This window comes from Notamacropus eugenii, chromosome 2 (genome assembly GCF_028372415.1).
Source record: "Notamacropus eugenii isolate mMacEug1 chromosome 2, mMacEug1.pri_v2, whole genome shotgun sequence".
NCBI lineage: Eukaryota > Metazoa > Chordata > Mammalia > Diprotodontia > Macropodidae > Notamacropus > Notamacropus eugenii.
In genome coordinates this window covers 354302218-354320524 of record NC_092873.1, presented here as the reverse complement: position 1 = coordinate 354320524, position 18307 = coordinate 354302218, and the positions used below count along the sequence as shown (strand labels likewise).

Below are 18307 nucleotides of genomic sequence, written 5' to 3'. Positions count from 1 at the left end.
TCCAGTAGTTGAGATAGATCGTCATGGGCCCCTGTTTGTAATCAGTATGTCACATCTGGATAACAGCCTAGGATCATTTGTGGCCATTGCCAAATTAGCTGGAGCTCCAAGTTTCTGACTTAATGAGGCCAATAAAGTGCTTGTCAAGTGTTTGTCAAGACCCGGCTGATCCCGGGTCTACTCCAGGGGAGCTAAGGAGTAAAGGAAGGGGTGGGAATTGTTAGTATAAATCTGTTGCCTTCCCCTCATGGGCTGAAGTTTTCCTCTTTCACTTGGTACCTTCCTTCCCTCTCCTGGCCTCCTTCACCATTTAACTTTTTATCCTGTTTGCCCCTTTCCCTTTATAAAACCCATTGGAACTTTCCATATAATCCCTTTCTTCTCTTTCGTCCCTTAGTTCCTGGCCCAGCTTAAAATCATGGATTACAGCCTTCTGGTGGGCATCCATGATGTGGACCGGGCAGAGCAGGAGGAGATGGAAGTTGAGGAGCGGGCAGAGGAGGAGGAATGTGAGAATGACGGGGTAGGCGGCAACCTGCTCTGCTCCTATGGGACACCCCCTGACAGCCCTGGCAACCTCCTCAACTTCCCCCGATTCTTTGGCCCTGGGGAATTTGACCCATCTGTGGATGTTTATGCCATGAAGAGCCATGAAAGTAAGTGAGAGCACTGCTATGTCACCCCATATTGTCTCCAGGCCGGTGACCAGAGAACGTTGTCACTTGTGAGAGCTGCTACTTGTGGCAGCAACAACGTAGCAGCCAGAGCCTTGGTTGGAGAATTCACACAGGGCCTGGATCTGCAGTTCCTCCCCTGGATAACCTTAGACAAGTCATTTCAGGCTGGGTTATCTCAGCTCCCTTTCAACTCTAACTTTTAGGTCTTCCCCTTTCCTTGGCTTCTGCCATCTCTGTTAAAATTGACATAGGCCACTGGGTTCATGAGTTGTCTCCATGCCCTCCAGCCTCCCTGTGTTGGTTCTGTGCTACATCTAGGAACTCACTTTTCTAGGGGTTTCTATCTCAGTTTTATAGAGTCTCCTCAGGATGGGAGAGGGGAAGGGGCTTCACAGTAGGATTTGTTTTCTTCTGCCTTAGTTGAAGCATCATGTTCATGTTGTGCAAAGCAGGGAAGATGGGATTCTAGCAGGATCCTGATCTGTGGGTAGATGGTTTGGGAGGGTTTCTGGGTTACTCAAAAACAAAGACCTGAAAACACTCCAGGAGTGGATTGGCCAAGCTTATCTAATCTCTCTGCCTCACAGCTTGTGAGGATACAGTAAAATAGTTACTGAGAAGGTGCTTTCAGAAGATGTCTTGGGAGGATTCGAGAATCTCCGAGTTTTGTGTCTGGGGTAGGTATTTTATGTCTGTCCCTGTTGTCTCCTGCTCTCCATTTTCGTGCCAGATGCCCCTAAGAAAGAGGTGTATTTCATGGCCATCATTGACATCCTCACACCTTACGACGCCAAGAAAAAAGCTGCACATGCTGCCAAAACAGTGAAACACGGGGTGAGTCTATAGTGTTCCAGTTCAGGCATCAGCAAGGAAGACCTTGAAGCAGGGGGTTCAGGGGTCCCCTGCTTCTGCCAGCAATAAGCCCGGGTGGCCTCTTGAGACACTGGGGCCCCCCTGCTTCAAAGCAGCCGGGCTTCTCAATCTCTCTAATGGTAAATATGTTTTTCCTCACCTCAGACCTCAGTTTGCTACCTCCCATCCATTGCTGCCCTTCAGCCTAGCAGAGCATCCTTCTTACACATGGCAGTCCTTCAGTGCAAGAAGATGGCTGTCATTTCCCCCCTAAGTTTTCTCTTCTCTAGGATAAACGTCCTTAATTTAATCAACTAATGCTCATGTTCCCTAGAGCTGGTCCTGAGAGGTGAGGTGGTCTGAGGCCTGCCGCCCCCTCCTTACCACATTCGGGGCTGCAGGGAAAGCTGCTGTTTCTGTTAGGCTTCCAGCCCCTTCAGGCAGGTGGGCTAGCTTTGGCCGTATTTCTCTTGCCCTTGGGAAGTGATCCCACCTGCTTCTTTTCCCAAAGGGCTGCTTAAGATGTTGTGCATCTCACCCAGTAGCCTGTAATAACTTTGTTTTTGTTTTTATACTGCTCCCTAAAGGCCTCTTCCCTCCCCCCCCCCCTTCTAAATCCATTGTTCTGCAAAATAAAACATTAGAAAGATCTGGGACCTTCACCATCATCTCCTGCATACTTACCTCCCAGCTCTATTATAGACCTGAGGGGAAGGGAATCTGAGCTTGAAGGGAGACCTGCACTGAGAGGAATAGAAAAAAGCCGGGTCCAATGCATGAGAATCAGTTAACACTAAAAAATTGCTTTCAAGAATCTGTATTTTATATAGATTCCTATAAGTTGTATGCAGACCACATGCATAGGACCCTTCCTAATTCAGCAGGCTATAGGACCTTTCTTTAACATATCCTTTATGCATTGCAGGCTGGGGCGGAAATTTCAACAGTGAACCCTGAGCAGTACTCCAAACGCTTCAATGAATTCATGTCCAACATCCTGACATAGTCATCATCTGTCTGCAGCCAGAACCTGAGTGCTGGGTGGGATCTGGGAAAGAAAGGAGGAACAGGTGGAGAGTGTGGGGGGCGGGGTGAACTTCAGAGGAGAGACTAACAGCCTGCAACACTGTACAAGACACTGTAGCAGCGTGTGCAAGTGAGAGAGAGAGAGAGAGAGAGAGAGAGAGAGAGAGAGTGTGTGTGTGTATGTGTGTGTGTGTGTGTGTGTATGTGTGTGTGTGTGTGTGTGTGTGTGTGTAGTATAACTTTATGGGAATCTTCATCTTCTGTGCACCCTTGATTCCCCCACTTGACCCTGGTGGAAAAGTGGCTCTCTCTTTGTTACGGAGAGGCTGGGCAGGGCTTCATTGGGTTTATTTGGGTTTTGTTTTTTAAATCGCATTGCTTCAACATTGCTATTTATAATGTTGTGTGCAAGTCATCCTGTTCTCCCCCACCCCAACTCCCTTTTAATGAAAAAGCCCAAGTAGCCCTCCCTGCATGGGGCCCTTTAGAGCAAAGCGCTATGACATCAGAAAGGAGAATGCCAGTAACTTCTAAACCTCTTGGGGGGTTTAGTTGGATGGATTTTTTTTTCAAATAGGGTATTGAGTGCAGCTCTCTCCACTGCCTACCATGCATAGAAGTTAAAAATGAGATTGTTCTTCCATCTACACTTGTTCTCTTCCCCCAGCCCTCCACATGACCCAACACAGGCCATGGGGGACTGATGGCCAAAGATGTCAGAGTTTGGTGGAGTCCAACCACAGGGGAGTGGTGGCTTTTGGAACCATTTGTTTTAAAAGAAACTGCATATGCCCATGGGATTGTGGCAGATGTCTCCTTCTCAAAGCCTGCCTCCCAGTGGATCCCAGAAGTAGAAAGTACGCCTATGGATATTATCTTGTATTCAGTTATCTTTCCCTTCTAAAAACCCAAGGAATTGAAGTGTGAAAATCACCCCAAATCTTGTGTACTGCTTCCTTTTTGATCTAATTCCCCCTCCCCATCCCCCACCCCCAGCAAGCCTTATTTTGTTTTGGACATGTGCGTGTCCAAGTTCTTAGCCTGGGGAAAGTGAAAATGTTCGTTCCAGAATGTCTCCTCCATTGAGATCTTTGCAAGCCTAAGTGCTGTCAAGTAGATGTCTAGTTCTTCAACCCCTGGTGCAGCTTTCCAAAGGCCTTGAGGTTAATGAGCAAGGGACTGCCCCTTTTCTATTTGCACCTCCTCCCAGTGACCCAGGAGTCATTTGGAGAAACATTTCCGGGAAGTTAAAATTTAAGGTGCTTGGTAATGTGTGTGACCAAGATCCAGCACCATCTGGGATGACTTTTTTTCCCCCACATACACCTGGATTTCTAGCTAGTTTACCATCCCATTGGTCTTCACATTTAGAAATAACAGGCTTTTTCAACTTCGTTTTAGGCTCTTTCCTACCTCAGGGGCCCTGATGATTTACTTTTGTTTCAGAAATGAGCCAGGCATAGATCTCCATGTGGTCAGGGAGTTTCACCCTTTTTCAGAGAGAAAAAGCTCAGCCACGAGGGATCCAGCCAAGTGAAGATACTGATTTAGGGATGTGGGGGGTGGAGGATGACATTCTTACATGTTCTCTTTACCTAGGTTTGGACAACCAGGGCAAATAGTAGTGAAACTTGTAAACAGTACCGTAAGACAATATGGTTCTCCACACCCTTTGGAATGGTGTTTGATTTCTTTTGTTGTAGGGAGAGCTGGTTTAGGCTCAGTTTCTGAGGCAGGAATGGGAAGCTTTTATTCTCCACCCTTTTGGTCTGGGTTCATTATAGGAATGTATTAGAGATAGATTAGATTCATCCCTGCTCTATGCTTCTTGGATGAATGAAACTTGAAGGGGTGGAACCAAATGACCTGCAGAAAGCCACTCAGACTTAGGAGAGGAATTATATAGGAATGAGCTTTGGACTTGATCCTATCCCCAAATCAAGAATGAAAAATTGGATCTGATTCTGGACATCTGTTGTCTGACAGGTTTGGAAAATTATGTCCTCCCAACACTTGTGCTCCCACCATTGTATCTGTCGATCATGTTGCCATAATGTGTATACAAAGTGCAGATGTGATTTTATCATTTAAAGATATACTACCCAGGTATCTAACTTGTTTAACATTACAGTTTTTAAATTTTTTTTTTGTATATTGTTTACATTTTTGAGGTAGCATTCTGTTTGAAATGCTTGTTTCTAGACAGTATTTTTGGTTGTCTCCCAGCCGCAAGGTAAGAGTTATCAACATTTGAGTTGTGGTTTGGTGGCGTTTTTATAAAGGGTTATAGGCCTTTACTCACCCCATTTTCTGCTATTTTTCAAAACCTTAGGTTTGGCCCTTTGGAATTAGAATATTTAAAAGCTGTTCATCTTGGTTTATTCAAGTGTTCTCATTTTTTAATGGTTAAAAAAATTTAGAAAAAAGGAACTGGTGGTGTTCAAAGGCAGTCTCCCCCATATTCTTTGAGTGGGTGGAGTCCAACCCTTCCCTCCTCTCCCCCCGTTATGATTTTGCACAGAAGAGATGAGAAGCTGTTACAGTTTTAATGCATTTGAGAGCAATTCTGGAGTCTCTGGAGAGTAAAGACTTAAAACAGGAAAGGTAGGGTGAGATGGAATTTAAGAGGGACTGTATTCCCTTCTCTCACTTAGGGGACTGAATAACATGTATCATCCTCTTCAGACCTTTCTGTTTGAATGTCCATGGCTGCAAATGAGAATCCAGTAGGCTCCTTGTCACAGTGAAGAATTATTCTTATACCTCCATAATAAAGACCACTACCTGAAGGCCCTGGCCTCTTTAAACTCAATGACCACTAATCTTTGCATGCATTCACATCCCACCCCTATTCTTCACCACAACACACACAAACACAAACCCCCTCTTTCTTTTCATCCCATGTGTTTGGTGTCCAGCAACTTATCAGCCCCCCAGACCAGGCTGGAGCATGCCTAGATCTGTCAAGAGGATTGGCAACCAAGAGCCCATCTCTAGTTTCCCACTAATTCTATAGTGGCAACATTAGCCTGATGTATAGAAGTAAAGAGGCTGCTAATCCCACTGAACTTGATATTCTCCTGTTCTGTCTCAGGATAGGGCCTCCCCAGCTGGTGCTTCTGACACATTTATGCTCTGGGTAGAAGAGAGTATTCCTTTGTTTTTGCCCCTCTTATCCTAGGAAAAAAGAAAAAATCTACTATTTTAAATTTAGGATGGAGGAAAGTATGACACATTCTTATGTAAAGCAGCTCTCTTTATAAGTATACATGAAGGAGAACAGAATTGTAAGCTCTCCCATATGAACTAAAAGGCTGGGGGATTGGTTGGACAGAATCAATTTGTTAAGCACAGAGAGCAAAGGGAAAATTGCATTGCAACAAATACTCAAGAGTCAATGAATGGCTCATTTCAAAAGGGCCAGTTCCCTGTATCTGAAACATGGCAACTCTGTGAGATCACATCACAAAATTTGTAATCATTGTGCTTTTTTTTCCCCTCTTCTCAAGTCTTTACTTAAAGGTATTCTTACCATTTCTTGATGTCATGTCTGTGTCTCCCAAGAAGCTTGGGGTGGCAGATCTTAAGGAAAGGGGGCTAACTTTCAGAAGGAACTTTCTCCCCTGCTCATAGTCATTTGTAAAGGAGATTAAGTGTGATGCCTCCAAAGGAGTAAGTCCAGGATTGCTCCTTAACTGGTATCACACTCTTTAGTACAGCCGGATCATTGCAATTGAAACAAAATGTGAATAAAGTTTTAGGTTCAACTCTAGGGGAAGGGAAAAACTCCACCAATCATGACATCTAGATTACCCACTGTTTCCATTTTTTAAATAGGAATTTTCAGTCCTCTGTGCTTATCTGTTTGCTTGGAGAAGTTTGAGACCCTATTACTGTTTTGAAATGCATGCATGTTACAAGATGAATCTCTGACCCAAGGAAAAAAAATAAAACTCCAAATTTTGTGTATATCTTTTCTTCACTCTGGTTTTTGTAGAGTTCACCTTCCAGTTTGCAAGGCCAACTTTCGCTGTCACCAAAGTGCCTCAGTTTGGTGAAGGGACATCCATACTTTATTAGACCACTGGCTTCAAAGAGCTGTGCAGCTAGCTAGTGCCTCCTTTTGTCTCCTATCACTTCTCCCAAACTCTCCCACATTTTGTTTACCTTCAACAAGATCTGGATACCTACCAGTCCTCACAGAGCTCCGATCCTAACAGTTGTAGGTAGGAAGCACTAGGACCCCCTGAAAGGTTTTACAGATAATCCTTAAAAAGGACAAGTTTGCAAGGCAAATAATACCTAAAGTTCCCTGCAAGTCAGGAAGAGAATAAAGGGGGAAATCCCTGAAACAACTATGGCATTTGCTCAGAAAGCAAAAAAGAAGAGGTATCTTATTACTTTTATTTTTTTAAGAAAAGATGAATGGGTTCTGGGAGAGGAAAATGGGGTGGGGGGAGAGTTAGTCCATCCGTGCCTTCAGCGTCCGGGTGGTGATCTTGTCTTTCTCACTAAAGGGGGAATTAAGAGATCATAATTTCAGTCTTAATTTGTGGCTTTAGTTTATTCCCACCCCATCCTTGCTACAAAACAAGTGGCTCCCTCTCCCATAGCTCACCCAGGGCAGTAAAGAAAAAAATTATACCACCCTATACTCACATGATATGGACAATCACCCCCATTCCTGACACAGCATCCCGATCCACAGCATTCAGCATAGCTTGGGAGATGGTTTCAAAGAGGTGCTCAGGTTCCTACCAAGGAAACAGCCTCCTCAACTCTCAAAGCCCTGGAACCCAGACCTGGCCCAGTCCCTTCCATTCCCTTGCTCATGGTACTTTCTCAGCTAAGGTCTCATCCCAGCCTTTTCTTATCTTCTCCCCAATCTGTAGATGAGTAGGAAAACAGCCTTTGAAATACTTTCTTAAAAAGTGGTAATCCTACAATTCAAAACTGGCTGGGATATGGACATCAGGCCTTGAGGCTACTTACTCCTCTCTTGGAGCCAGAGAAGTGAAAAATCAAAGAAATGAGTATTTGTTAACCAAACTCTGGCTCCAAACACCAGTCAGAAGGTTCTCTGGCTATAAGTTCATTTTTTCGCACTTGTCATGCAGACAAAGGGGTAGAACCCCCAGGGTTTGGGATTGCCCAACACCTCACCTCCACTTACCATATCAGGTTCCCAGAGAGACTCACACATCCCATACATCTGCTCTGAGCAGGTACCACTGACCACAAAATCATCAGTCACCATGGGACAGCCAATGAGGTCCAAGGAACAAATAAAGGGCTCAAAGGTCTTAGGGTGCAAACCAGCAATGACTGGCTCTGTGTAGTAGGGGCCAAACCTGGCAGTGATGGTGGAAAGCAGCAGTCAGAAGAAATTCAGACCCCTCCCCCCCAATCCCACACTTTTTCCAGGCTGAGGTCAGGGCAGAAAGAAAACATCTCACCAATCAGTGAGCCATCAGTTTATTTCCTTACATGATTTGATTTTAAGTTCTTCATTCCCTATTTGGCATCAGGCAATACTTAGGAACTTTCCCCTTCCTTTCTCCTGTACTTCCCTTTAATGCTCCCTTTTGTAACTGCCCTTGGCATTTTCTTCTTAGAACCCCTTCAACTTTGGTCCCTCCCATCCTCACAGTCCCTTTCTCCATTCAGTCTCTATCCCTACTCTCTTGTAAGTCTGCTCCATCCTAAGGGCCCTTCTCTATTAGTCAGCATGTCAAGAGAGCTGCTTCTTCCTGATCTTAGAGAATCTGCTTCGGCCTTAAAGCACTTTAAAGTCTAAGCTCCTCTCTGGGAGTCACCAGCTTAGTGTTCATGGGGATGGAGACCTAACAGAAAAATTGTCTAACAGTTAATATAATGCTTTCAGGTTCACAAAGTGCTTTACATTCACTGCTTCAGGGGAAGGTACAGATGAGTTGCCATACAAATGAAAGTTTATTAGTTTGAATATAGCATATACCACGCGTATTTTTACCATCCCTTCCCCCGCATCATTCTGAAAAAATTTTTTGTATGTATGTACACATATGTGTACACACACATACCCCCCCCCCCCCCACACACACACAGGAAAACACTGCCATGGTAAGCTACATTTGATTTTTATCCAAGTTGGAATGGGAGGAAAGGGAGGGAGTGTGGCTCATTTTACAAAGCAGTAATTATGAATTAGGAAGAAGCTAGGAATAGTGGACAATGTTAGATATGAGGAGAGAAGCCTGGGCTCGGATTCCATCTCTGACATTTATGCTGTATGACTGCAGAAATGTAAGCTAACAAAAGAATTCAATTTGACCATCAAAGACACTATTATGCCCACTTTACAAATGCCGCACACAGGTTAAATGATTCTGACTATGCTCACACAACCATCAGTGTCAGAGACCAAAGTCTAACCCAGGTCTTTTCTGACTCCCATTGCCAAACTCATTCCACCCTACCATACTGCTTCTCTCAGAAAGTTTCCCTTCTGAAACAAGGCCTCCCAAAAGCTGGACTCCTCTTCCACAATAGTATATACATAGGAATATTATCCTTTAGCACCATTACTGCTTCTAGTGTCCCTGCTTTGCTCCTGCCCATTTAACCCTGGAGGCCTGTTTTTGAAAGCCCCCTTCCTCCCAGACCTTTAAGCCTAGGGCCTGCTCACCGTTTCTCATAGAGGAGGTTGGCTACCATGCTCATGAGGGTATAAGGCTTGATTTGTCGTCCTTCCTTCAGTTCATATAAATTCAGCCGGAATTTGAGGCGCTGAGCTCTGAGGGAAGAAACGAAGAGCCAAACATGTCAGTCGTAACTTGTGGCCCTCCTGCTGCCAGACATACAGATGGCAAGTGACAATATTATCAATCCAAGACAAAACTCACCTTTTAAGAAGCCTTCTACAAATAACTTCACCTGTTTCATTTAAGACCCCAACAGTACATCTCTTTTTGCTAAATAGAACTCATGAATATGCAGCTTTATAAATATTTCCTTCAAGAGTTCTGCCTGCTAAGAAGATGAAGTGAAGGGTAAGCCCCCTCCATTTCTCTGTAACTTTTTCAACTTTTTCCATTTTATTTTCCATTTGTTCTGACCTTAACAAAATGAACATTTCCATAGTTAGGAAAAGGAGAAGATTGTCTATGACCTTTAATTTTTTCTCCCTAGCTACCCACATTTAGTCACCAAATACTGTCCATTCTTCCTGTACAGTGACTCTTGAATTCATCCAGTTCTTTGTCCCATACTCTAAGCACGCCTTCCCTTGTATCAGAATTATAAGAAACCTCTTCACTTTTATTCTCTAGCCTCAACAATTCATTATGCCTGGTACCACCAGGTTAATATAAAATACATCACTTTCATCATATTACCTAATTACTCAGAAACCTTTGATGGCTTCCCACTGCCTAAAGGATAAAGTGTAAACTCCTTAGCCCTTCCATGTTCTGACTCCAAACCTACTTTTCTAGTTTTATTTTCCTGCTACTCCCTCCTCTACATGGACCTTTTGCTCCTGTAACAACTATCTCCATAACTTAATTCACAGTTCCTCCTTCTTCTTCCTTCCTGTCAATCCTTCAAAGGCCCAGGACAAAATTTGTGGCATTTAAGTATACAGATGCTGATCTTAGAGTCAGAAAGATGCAGGTAGGTTCAAAATAACTCTGTGATTAACTGCGTGACTGAGCAAGTCACTTAACCTCTCAGCGTCCCAGACAATCAATTCTAGGCCATATCCACTAACTTTTAGTTGGTAAGTGCCGACGATGACAGAAAAGGCAATGGACAAGAAGCGGAAGACCTGGTTCTTGTTCAGACTCTGCTGTTTAGATATTTGACTTCAGAGAGATTATTTCGCCTCTCTGCGGCTTCCTTACATGCAGTACAGGAAGACTGGCCTAGAAGCTCTCTACAGCCTTTCCCAACTCTAATCTATAATTCTGTGCTTTCAAGCCTATCCCGATCCATCCGGCTCAAAACAGACCTCTTTATCATCTTTATTCCTATCCAATTAATCTTCCGTAACACTCTTCTAACGCTCGTCATCTGTGGCGCAGTGCTGCCAAAAACTTTTGAAAGAGTGTAATCCTGTCTTCCCAACTCTCCCGCGACCTTCCCTCCTCTCCCCCCCCCCAATCCTGAATGGGGTAAATCCTCGATAAACGTAATCGGGGCCAAGTGAAGGCGGCGGGTCAGACTTACACGGTCTGCACGTCCGTGGCGAGTCCAGCCAGGCCAATATACAAGCGATCACCCATGGGGAAGATCTTCTGGAAGTCGGTGGTCACCATCTGGGCCTGGATGCCGAAGCGTCTGTCCGCCGCGATGGCCACGCAGTTCTTCCCCTTCATGGCCATGACGGCCCCTCCGTTATAGGACATAATGGACTGCAGGCGTGGGAGGCCAGGGAGGCCAGTGGCGGGGGCAGCCTCGGCCCCTCGGCCCCCTGCTGTCCCAGGATCCCCTCGCTCCCCGCAGCAAGGCCCGTCGCCCCCAGCCCTCCCCTGGGACTGCTCTCCTCCCTCCGTCCTCTCCCTCTTCAGTCTCAGCCTTCCCGGGCCCCGGCCCAAGCCGTGACAACACACTCACCATGGTGCCGGCGTTTCGGAGGCCCCCAAAGGATCCGCAGCTAAGCCCCGACTGCTCCCGGACTCCGGCCCTCGCAGCGCGCAGCCGCGCTCGCTGCCGGTCCCGCCCTTTCTTTTCGCTGGACTCCCAATGGTCCCTCGTCCGACTTCCCGTCACCATCAAGATCTTGGATTGGTCTTCTCCTCTACCGTCAAGTCACGTGGGTGCGAGCGAGTAGGGGTAGACCTATCAGACCGAGACCGAGACCTTGGTGGGGAGGGGACCGAAAGTGAAAAGTCACGGTCCGGAAGCAATCCTCTCCACGCCGAGGGGCACGCTGGGATCGCGGAGGACTGTTGGGATACGGCCATCGCTGGTGCGCATGTGCCACAAGGTGGTTGGCCTCCGGGGCTGCCCAGTGGTTTTCCCGCAGCGTGACTTCTCCAGGGTGCCCCCTTGTACGCGCAGCTCCCCTCGCCCCTATCAACCCCGCCTTTGGAGGCTGCGGGTCCCAGGGATTGCCTCGTAACGAGCGAAGTTCCAGCTACGTGGACTGCACTGTGCGCACAGAGGCCATTTGGAGCATCTCTCTGCCCAGCCTTGGTCCGGGAAAACGGTGGTGATCCTGGTGGGGATGGATAGCACGTGGCGCCCCTCGTTTCCTAAGAGGAGCTCAATGACCAGGGCTTTGGTCAGACCTCAAATATTTAGCGGAGAAAAAAACCGCAACCTTGTGTCTGCTAGGTGATGCAGGCTGGACTGGGAGTAGGGGAGTCCCAGAAACTTCCTAGCTGTGTGGACTCTGGGAGAGTCACGTAGCCTCTGTGGACGTCACTTTATTCATCCGAGATCATTGCAGCTACCTGACAGGGTTGTAAGAATAAAATGAAATAAGGAGCTTTGCAGCCTTAAGGTGCTGTTTGGATTATTATTAATTCTTATTATTGTCATACAGTATACTCGAACCCTCCTGCCCCTCCCCCCAATTCCATCGATCTGTCTATCCATCCGTACCCCTTATAACCAGCTGTAAATTGCCAATAAGTCTATTATCCGATGTAGATGGGTAGCTTCATGGAATTCAGAAAGCATTTATTATATACTGCGCATGAGGAAGTGTTCTCACTCAAAAATATAGTGAAATCACAAGCAGTTCCTATCCGTATTCTTGGGCATCAAGCACTGTGTTAGGGATTGAGAACAAATAACTCAAATAAACCTACAATGTAGTCACTTTTTTTTATTACTAGAAGATCTCACCATCCACAGAGAATACTTCTTTCACCTGAAATCTTTTACCTGTTTTCTCCATCATCGTGGCAAACTACTTCTGGAAAGCATTGTCTTATGTTTCCTCTCAAGCTTATTTTCTGAGCATCATCATATAGGGTTTTCCTGTTGTTCTATCTTCCAAGGAATGTTTAATGCTTTTGATGTGTGGATGGGAGACGCCTTGCTGTAAAAGGGTCATCCATCCATCCATCCAACTGTATATCTATTTATCTATCTATCTATCTGTCTGTCTGTCTGTCTATCATATATTCAGGGAGACTGTCTTTCATTGGTTCTATTAAATCAAATACTTTTTCATATCTTATATTCTCTTTCAGTTATAAAGTGGAAAAGATGTGATTCATTAGTGAATATTATGTTAAAGCCTGTTCATTCCCTATTTATGTTTCCTCTCCTCAGTCACCTCCACTTCTCTCTCACATGTAACCTATATTTTCCTCTTCTCAACCCAGATGCACCCCCTCATCCCCCAACATAGGTAAGCTTTTTGCCTTACCTTGCCAGGACCAGGCTTCCACATCACCAACCAGTGCAGGGCATCAGGCTCTCCTTTCTATTTATAGTCCATTAGAACATGAGCTCCATGATCAAATAAAGAGGAAAAGGACTCATGTACAAAACTATTTCCTATTAGCCCCAAACTGGAAACTAAGGGACTGTCCCCTTAGTAGGGAATAGCTAAACAAATTATGGTATATAAATATAATATATGACATATAACTATAATATAAAATATATACAAATACAAGTATATCCCATTATATCACAAGAAATAATAAAATGGACAGATTTTGAACCTGGGAGGACCGCTATGAACAGAAAAAAGAGAACAGAACTAGTTGAGCAATTTATACAATGACAGCCACATGGTAGAGAAAACCAGATTTGAAAGACTTTAGAACTCTGATCTCTGCAATGATAAACTCTGAATGCAAAAGACTGGAGATGTAACAGGACACTGAGCTTCAGCCAGAGAAGTGATGAACTAAAGATGAAGAGACATATTTGGGGACATGACTAATGTGGGAATTTATTGTGCTTCACTATGAATATTTATGATGATGATTTGTTGTTGTTCAATGGGGGGGGATGGTAGGAAGAACAGAAATGCATGTAAAATAATATATAACTTTTTTTTCAAAAAAAGTTTTAAAAGCATATACACTTTTTGAGGAAAGAGACTGGCTTACTTGTATTTTTATCCCTAAGGCTTACCACAGTACCTGGCACACAGTAAGCAATTGATAACTGCTTTATCCAGGAATAATAACTAAAAAGGAAAACTATCCTGCCTTTAAGGAACTTTCATCCTACTGGAGGAAGCAACATTTACACAGAGAAATAAATACATAGTATATCACTGGGGGCCTCTTGTTGGAAGTCACACTTGCTTTCAGCATGGTAGGGATTTCCAAAAAAAAAAAAAAAATCTGAAGCCAAAATATCCAAGCTCTAGTTCTGCTTGTGATCTGAGACAAGTCAATTAATCTTCCTCAGCTTTGGTGTCCTCCTACAAAATGGGGGCAATACTTTCATTACCAGATTACAGAAAGCCCTCTATAAACCTTGAAACATCATAGAAATGTGATAAATGGAGCATATTCCCATGATTTCATTAGACAACCCTGGATGAGAAAACTCTCTCTACCCTTAGAGGTGGCATCTTTATGTTTTAGAGAATTGCCTAGTAAATTGAGAGGTTTAGTGACCTGTCCAGGGTCATACAGCTAGTACAGGTCAGAGGTTAGAATTAAATTCATTCTATAGCCAAGTCTTCCTGGATAGTATTATTAACTGCCAGTAATTAAAAAAGAAATTCCTAGCCTGGGCAGCCTAAAAAAAAAACCAAAAAACAGGACTGGGTTCCTCCAGCAAGTGTAAGAATGGAAATACACTTAATTTTATATAGAATAGTACAATTTGAAACTAGAAAAGGGACCTTAGCTATCATTCAGAAGAGAAAAACTAAGTCTTAGAGAAATTAAATGACTTACCAAGTGACAGCATAATTCAAAGTCAGCTCCTCTGACTTCAAATCTAGTACTTATGGTGTTAGAGAGTGCTTAATAAATGCTTGCTCTATCACTTATCCATGCATCCATTCATCCATGCATCTATCATTTATAATCTATCCATCCACCTATCCTTTATCTATGTATCTATCCACCATTTGTCTATCATCCATCCATCAATCTATGTATCTGTCCATCCATCCATTTTTATCCATCCTTCCATTCATCTATCATTTCTCTATCATCCATCCATGCATCTATCATTCATTTATAATCTATCCATCCCTCTATCTTTTATCTATCAACTCATTCATCTATCCATCCATCCATCATTTATCTATGTATCAATCTACCATTTGTCTATCATCCATCCATCTATGCATCTATCAATCTATCCATCCATCATTGCTCTTTTCATCCATTCAACATTTATCCATCCATCCTTCCATCCATCATTTGTCTATCATCCATCCATCCATCCATCCATCCATCCATCTATCATCTGTTCATGCATCCTTCTATCCCTCCATCTATCCATCCATCCATCCATCTCTCTCTTTCTCTCTCTCTCTCCACTCCCCCCACCCCATCCCCCCGTTGGCTACCAAATCTCATTTAAGAAGGGTGGTCTGCCAAACACTTTTGAAAAACTAAATAACTCTGATCAACCGCAATGACCAACTTCTATTCCAAAGACTAGTGACCAATCATGTTCGCCACTTTCTGCCAAAGAGATGACGGACTCAGGATGCAGAATGAGACATAGATTTTTTATGTATACAGTTTTGTATGCTTACAGTTTTTGTATGCATAACGTTTTGGATGTGGCCAGTGTGAGAATTTGTTTTACTTACCTGTACTTATTTGATACAAGGATTTTTGTTCTTACAACGGGAAGGGATAGGTGATGAGAAGAGAAAATAAACGCTTGTTAATTGAAAAGTACCCTTTTTAAAGGGTTTAGAAAAATAAAGGAAATCTTTCTCTTTCTGCTCTACAACTCTCCTCCCCTCAAAGAAAAGAAATCGACACATTTGTGTTCCAGAGTCAGACATAAATTCTGAATCTTCTGCTCTTTAGGGATTTTTCCCGCCATTGTTTCCTTTTTCATTAGCGGGAACACAATGCACCCTCCACTCGTGGAATGCGTAACCCTCAGGATTCTGGAGCCCCGCTCCAGCTTCTGAGCCCCCTGCCCTTTCTCTCTGTGTTCTGCTCCCTTGCATTGCATGCTTCTTCCCATGTCCCGGAGCCTCTGCTCCCTGGACCAGGCTCCCGACCGCACCACCGGCATCTGTCCTCCTCCCAGCTCGGCTTGTTTGTCTTCGCAATCAGAGCTTCGCTCCCAGCAGCCGCCAGTGGGCTCCCTTCCGTTGACTCAGACGCTGCTGCACTGGCTTCAAGAACAGTCTCTGTGGCGCAATCGGTTAGCGCGTTCGGCTGTTAACCGAAAGGTTGGTGGTTCGAGCCCACCCAGGGACGACAGCTTTTTTCCATGGGAAGAAGCTTGTGAAAGTCTCTAATTTGCTTTCTCCCCGCTTCTCCCTCCCCATCCTCCCACACAAGATCCCTAGACTCGTGTCTGAGATATTAGCAAACATGTATGACGTCTGAAACAATGTGCGGGAGCGGGAAACGTCCTATGCTTCCGTCAGTAGATGCGTGGTTACCCCCACTACCCCTTGAATTAGGCTGTGGCGTAAAAGAAAAAAGAGGTGTGGGGGAAGTACGCTACAATTTTATAATGTGCTTTCTGTAGCCAGTTTTGGAGGATTTGAAAGGAATTTGGACAATCTATTGTCCATAGCGGTCCCATAGCGGTCCATGTGGTGCAATCAGGATCACGTTCTGATTTTCTTTGTGTGGGGATTTCTGGGTCTGCAAAAGAGGGGAAAGCGGAGGGCGGGGGGAGGGGGGGGGAGAAAGAGAGGGAGGGAAAGAGACAGACACAGAGACACAGAGACAGACACAAAGAGAGGAGATGGAAGGGACATGCAGAGAAAAAGTGTTAACAGAGAGATAAAGAAAAAATAGGAAGCATAAAGACAAGGAGACAAAGCCAGAGAGAAGGGCACAAAGAAAAAGAGAGTTATGTGGAAAGATAGAAAGGGAAATTCTGAGAAATAGAAGGGGATGAGATGGATAGAAATAAAAAAGGGAGAGGAAAAGAGATGGGGAAGACAAGAAATGGAAAGAATGTGGCAGGTGGGTCCTCCTTCCCATCATCATTACCATCTTCAAAAGGATGTTATGAAGCTCCTAATTGTTCTGGGTAATGTGCTGGGGTCTGAGCAAAAATAACTGCAGTAATCCAGCCCTTTCCACTGGAGAGCTTATGATCTAAAAGAGACAAACAGACTCTAATATCAGAATAAAATTTTGGAGCCGGTATGGAATGAGACTATAAAAAAGTAAAATCAAATACAAGTCAATGGGAGTAAAGTTGGGGGAGAGGGTGGTGTTGCGGGGGGAGAGTTGAGGGAAAGGCGTCGTGGTCTGGAGGAAGACACTATTTTAGTGGGAAGGACATGGAACAATCTTGAAATTTCATAAGATTCTAGATTTAAAATTTGAAGGGACCTCAGAAGTCATCCAGTCCAGTCCCCTCATTTTACAGATAAGATGACTGAGTCCCAGAGAGGTTAAATAATTTCAAGTTCAGCAAAAGTCTGTTTTTCATAGAACATGGAAGACTATATGAATGCCGGAGGGGGGCTTTGTGAAGTGGTTTTGGAATGATTGGGTTACACCGTGAAGACTCTGGCCTCAAAGTGTCTATTCCCTTTAGCTTCTCAGCTCACCCCCCTATTTCCTCCCAGTTGTCCTCTCGGATTAGCTGCCGACAACTGACCAGAATTACATCTGCTCTCTACAAATACAACCTGTTACCCGAGGAGCCTATTCCAGCTGTGACAATTGCAATTGGCCTTGATTTGAATTGTTGATAATTCCTTTGGAATTAGCAACTTGAGGTCTCTTGGTCGACAAAAAAGATATAGAAAGAATAGAGGAAAGAGGATTTCTGATAAATATTTGAATCCAACCAGGGAGGTGTTGGAATTTATCTGAACTGGAGGGGGGTGGTGCTGAATTGAGGAGAGGACAGCTCTGCTCAAATAACTCAAGAATGTGTTGACCCTTTAGACCCTTTACCCCTCTGGGCCCCTACACAGGTCGTTGATTCATTTTTTTCTCCAACTCTTTCTTCTCTTTCTAGCCCTGCTCTTTCAGTCCAGTTCAACACACATGAAATGCTTCCTACAGGAGCTGCAAAGAGATCCAACACTGACCCTGTCCTCAAGGAGTCTTAAAAGAGGGGTAGGGCAAGTATATAAAAGAGAGTGAGATCAGTGCAAAGAAAAGATACAAGTCAAGTGCTGAGGCAAATTTGTGGAAGGAGAGCTCAATTTCATTTGTCTCCAGTTTTTTCTTCTTCCTACCCAACCTTTTCTTCTCTTCCTCTTCCATCTCCCACCCCCACCCCTTTTCACGTGCATGGGGGAGGGGTCACAGAGCCAAAGGCTCAATTTAACTAGCATGGCAACTGCACCCTGAGCAAATCATTGGTAAGGATTTAAGCCTCGATTACTCACTCTCCTGGTCAGTGGTCAAGGAATGAAGGCAGGGAGCTAGCCTTATCCTAAGTGATTTTATTAAAATTCTTAACTCAAGCATCCACCCACGTGCCTAATAGCACTTCTAGCCGGATAATCGAGCTCTGAGAGGAACATGTTCTATCCATCAGTCCAATAAATCTTGTAAAGCAAAAAGCCAATCGATCTCCCTTGTCACCTTCGCTGGTGGTCTCCATAACGCAGTAACGATTTGCTGGTACCTGCAAGTGTGGTCTTTAGACGGATTCTCTCCAAGACT

The 18307-nt window shown here is 44.4% G+C and overlaps 2 protein-coding genes and 1 non-coding gene across 3 annotated transcripts in view; 2 read left to right on the top strand and 1 right to left on the bottom strand.

The window, feature by feature from the left end:
* Positions 1-5344, top strand: part of PIP4K2B (phosphatidylinositol-5-phosphate 4-kinase type 2 beta) — a 28317-nt gene extending 22973 nt beyond the window's left edge. Inside the window, exons 8-10 of the mRNA XM_072646255.1 lie at positions 398-656; positions 1408-1511; positions 2455-5344. Of these exons, the coding sequence (XP_072502356.1) occupies positions 398-656; positions 1408-1511; positions 2455-2535 (444 nt within the window). The 3' untranslated portion in view covers positions 2536-5344. The remainder of the gene's footprint in view (positions 1-397; positions 657-1407; positions 1512-2454) is intronic.
* A 1601-nt stretch (positions 5345-6945) lies between these two features.
* On the bottom strand, positions 6946-11476 carry PSMB3 (proteasome 20S subunit beta 3). The gene is made up of 6 exons (XM_072646256.1): positions 11151-11476; positions 10764-10948; positions 9223-9330; positions 7729-7906; positions 7215-7309; positions 6946-7066 (listed from the first exon to the last, which is right to left on the bottom strand). Exons 1-6 carry the CDS (start codon positions 11307-11309, stop codon positions 7018-7020), a joined length of 774 nt encoding a protein of 257 aa, XP_072502357.1. The 5' UTR covers positions 11310-11476; the 3' UTR covers positions 6946-7017.
* A 4366-nt stretch (positions 11477-15842) lies between these two features.
* On the top strand, positions 15843-15916 carry TRNAN-GUU (transfer RNA asparagine (anticodon GUU)). The gene has a single exon. It is a non-coding gene; the product is annotated as a tRNA-Asn (tRNA).
* The last annotated feature ends 2391 nt before the right edge of the window (positions 15917-18307 follow it).

What these genes read in the sequence shown, in the direction of transcription:
- PSMB3 (XM_072646256.1), bottom strand. Translation starts at nt 11,309, where the DNA reads ATGGTGACGGGAAGTCGGACGAGGGACCATTGGGAGTCCAGCGAAAAG. An exon ending in TCCGAAACGCCGGCACCATG is followed by an intron (nt 10,949 to 11,150) that starts GTGAGTGTGTTG and finishes CCACGCCTGCAG; the next exon opens with TCCATTATGTCCTATAACGG. An exon ending in GCCACGGACGTGCAGACCGT is followed by an intron (nt 9,331 to 10,763) that starts GTAAGTCTGACC and finishes TTCTTCCCTCAG; the next exon opens with AGCTCAGCGCCTCAAATTCC.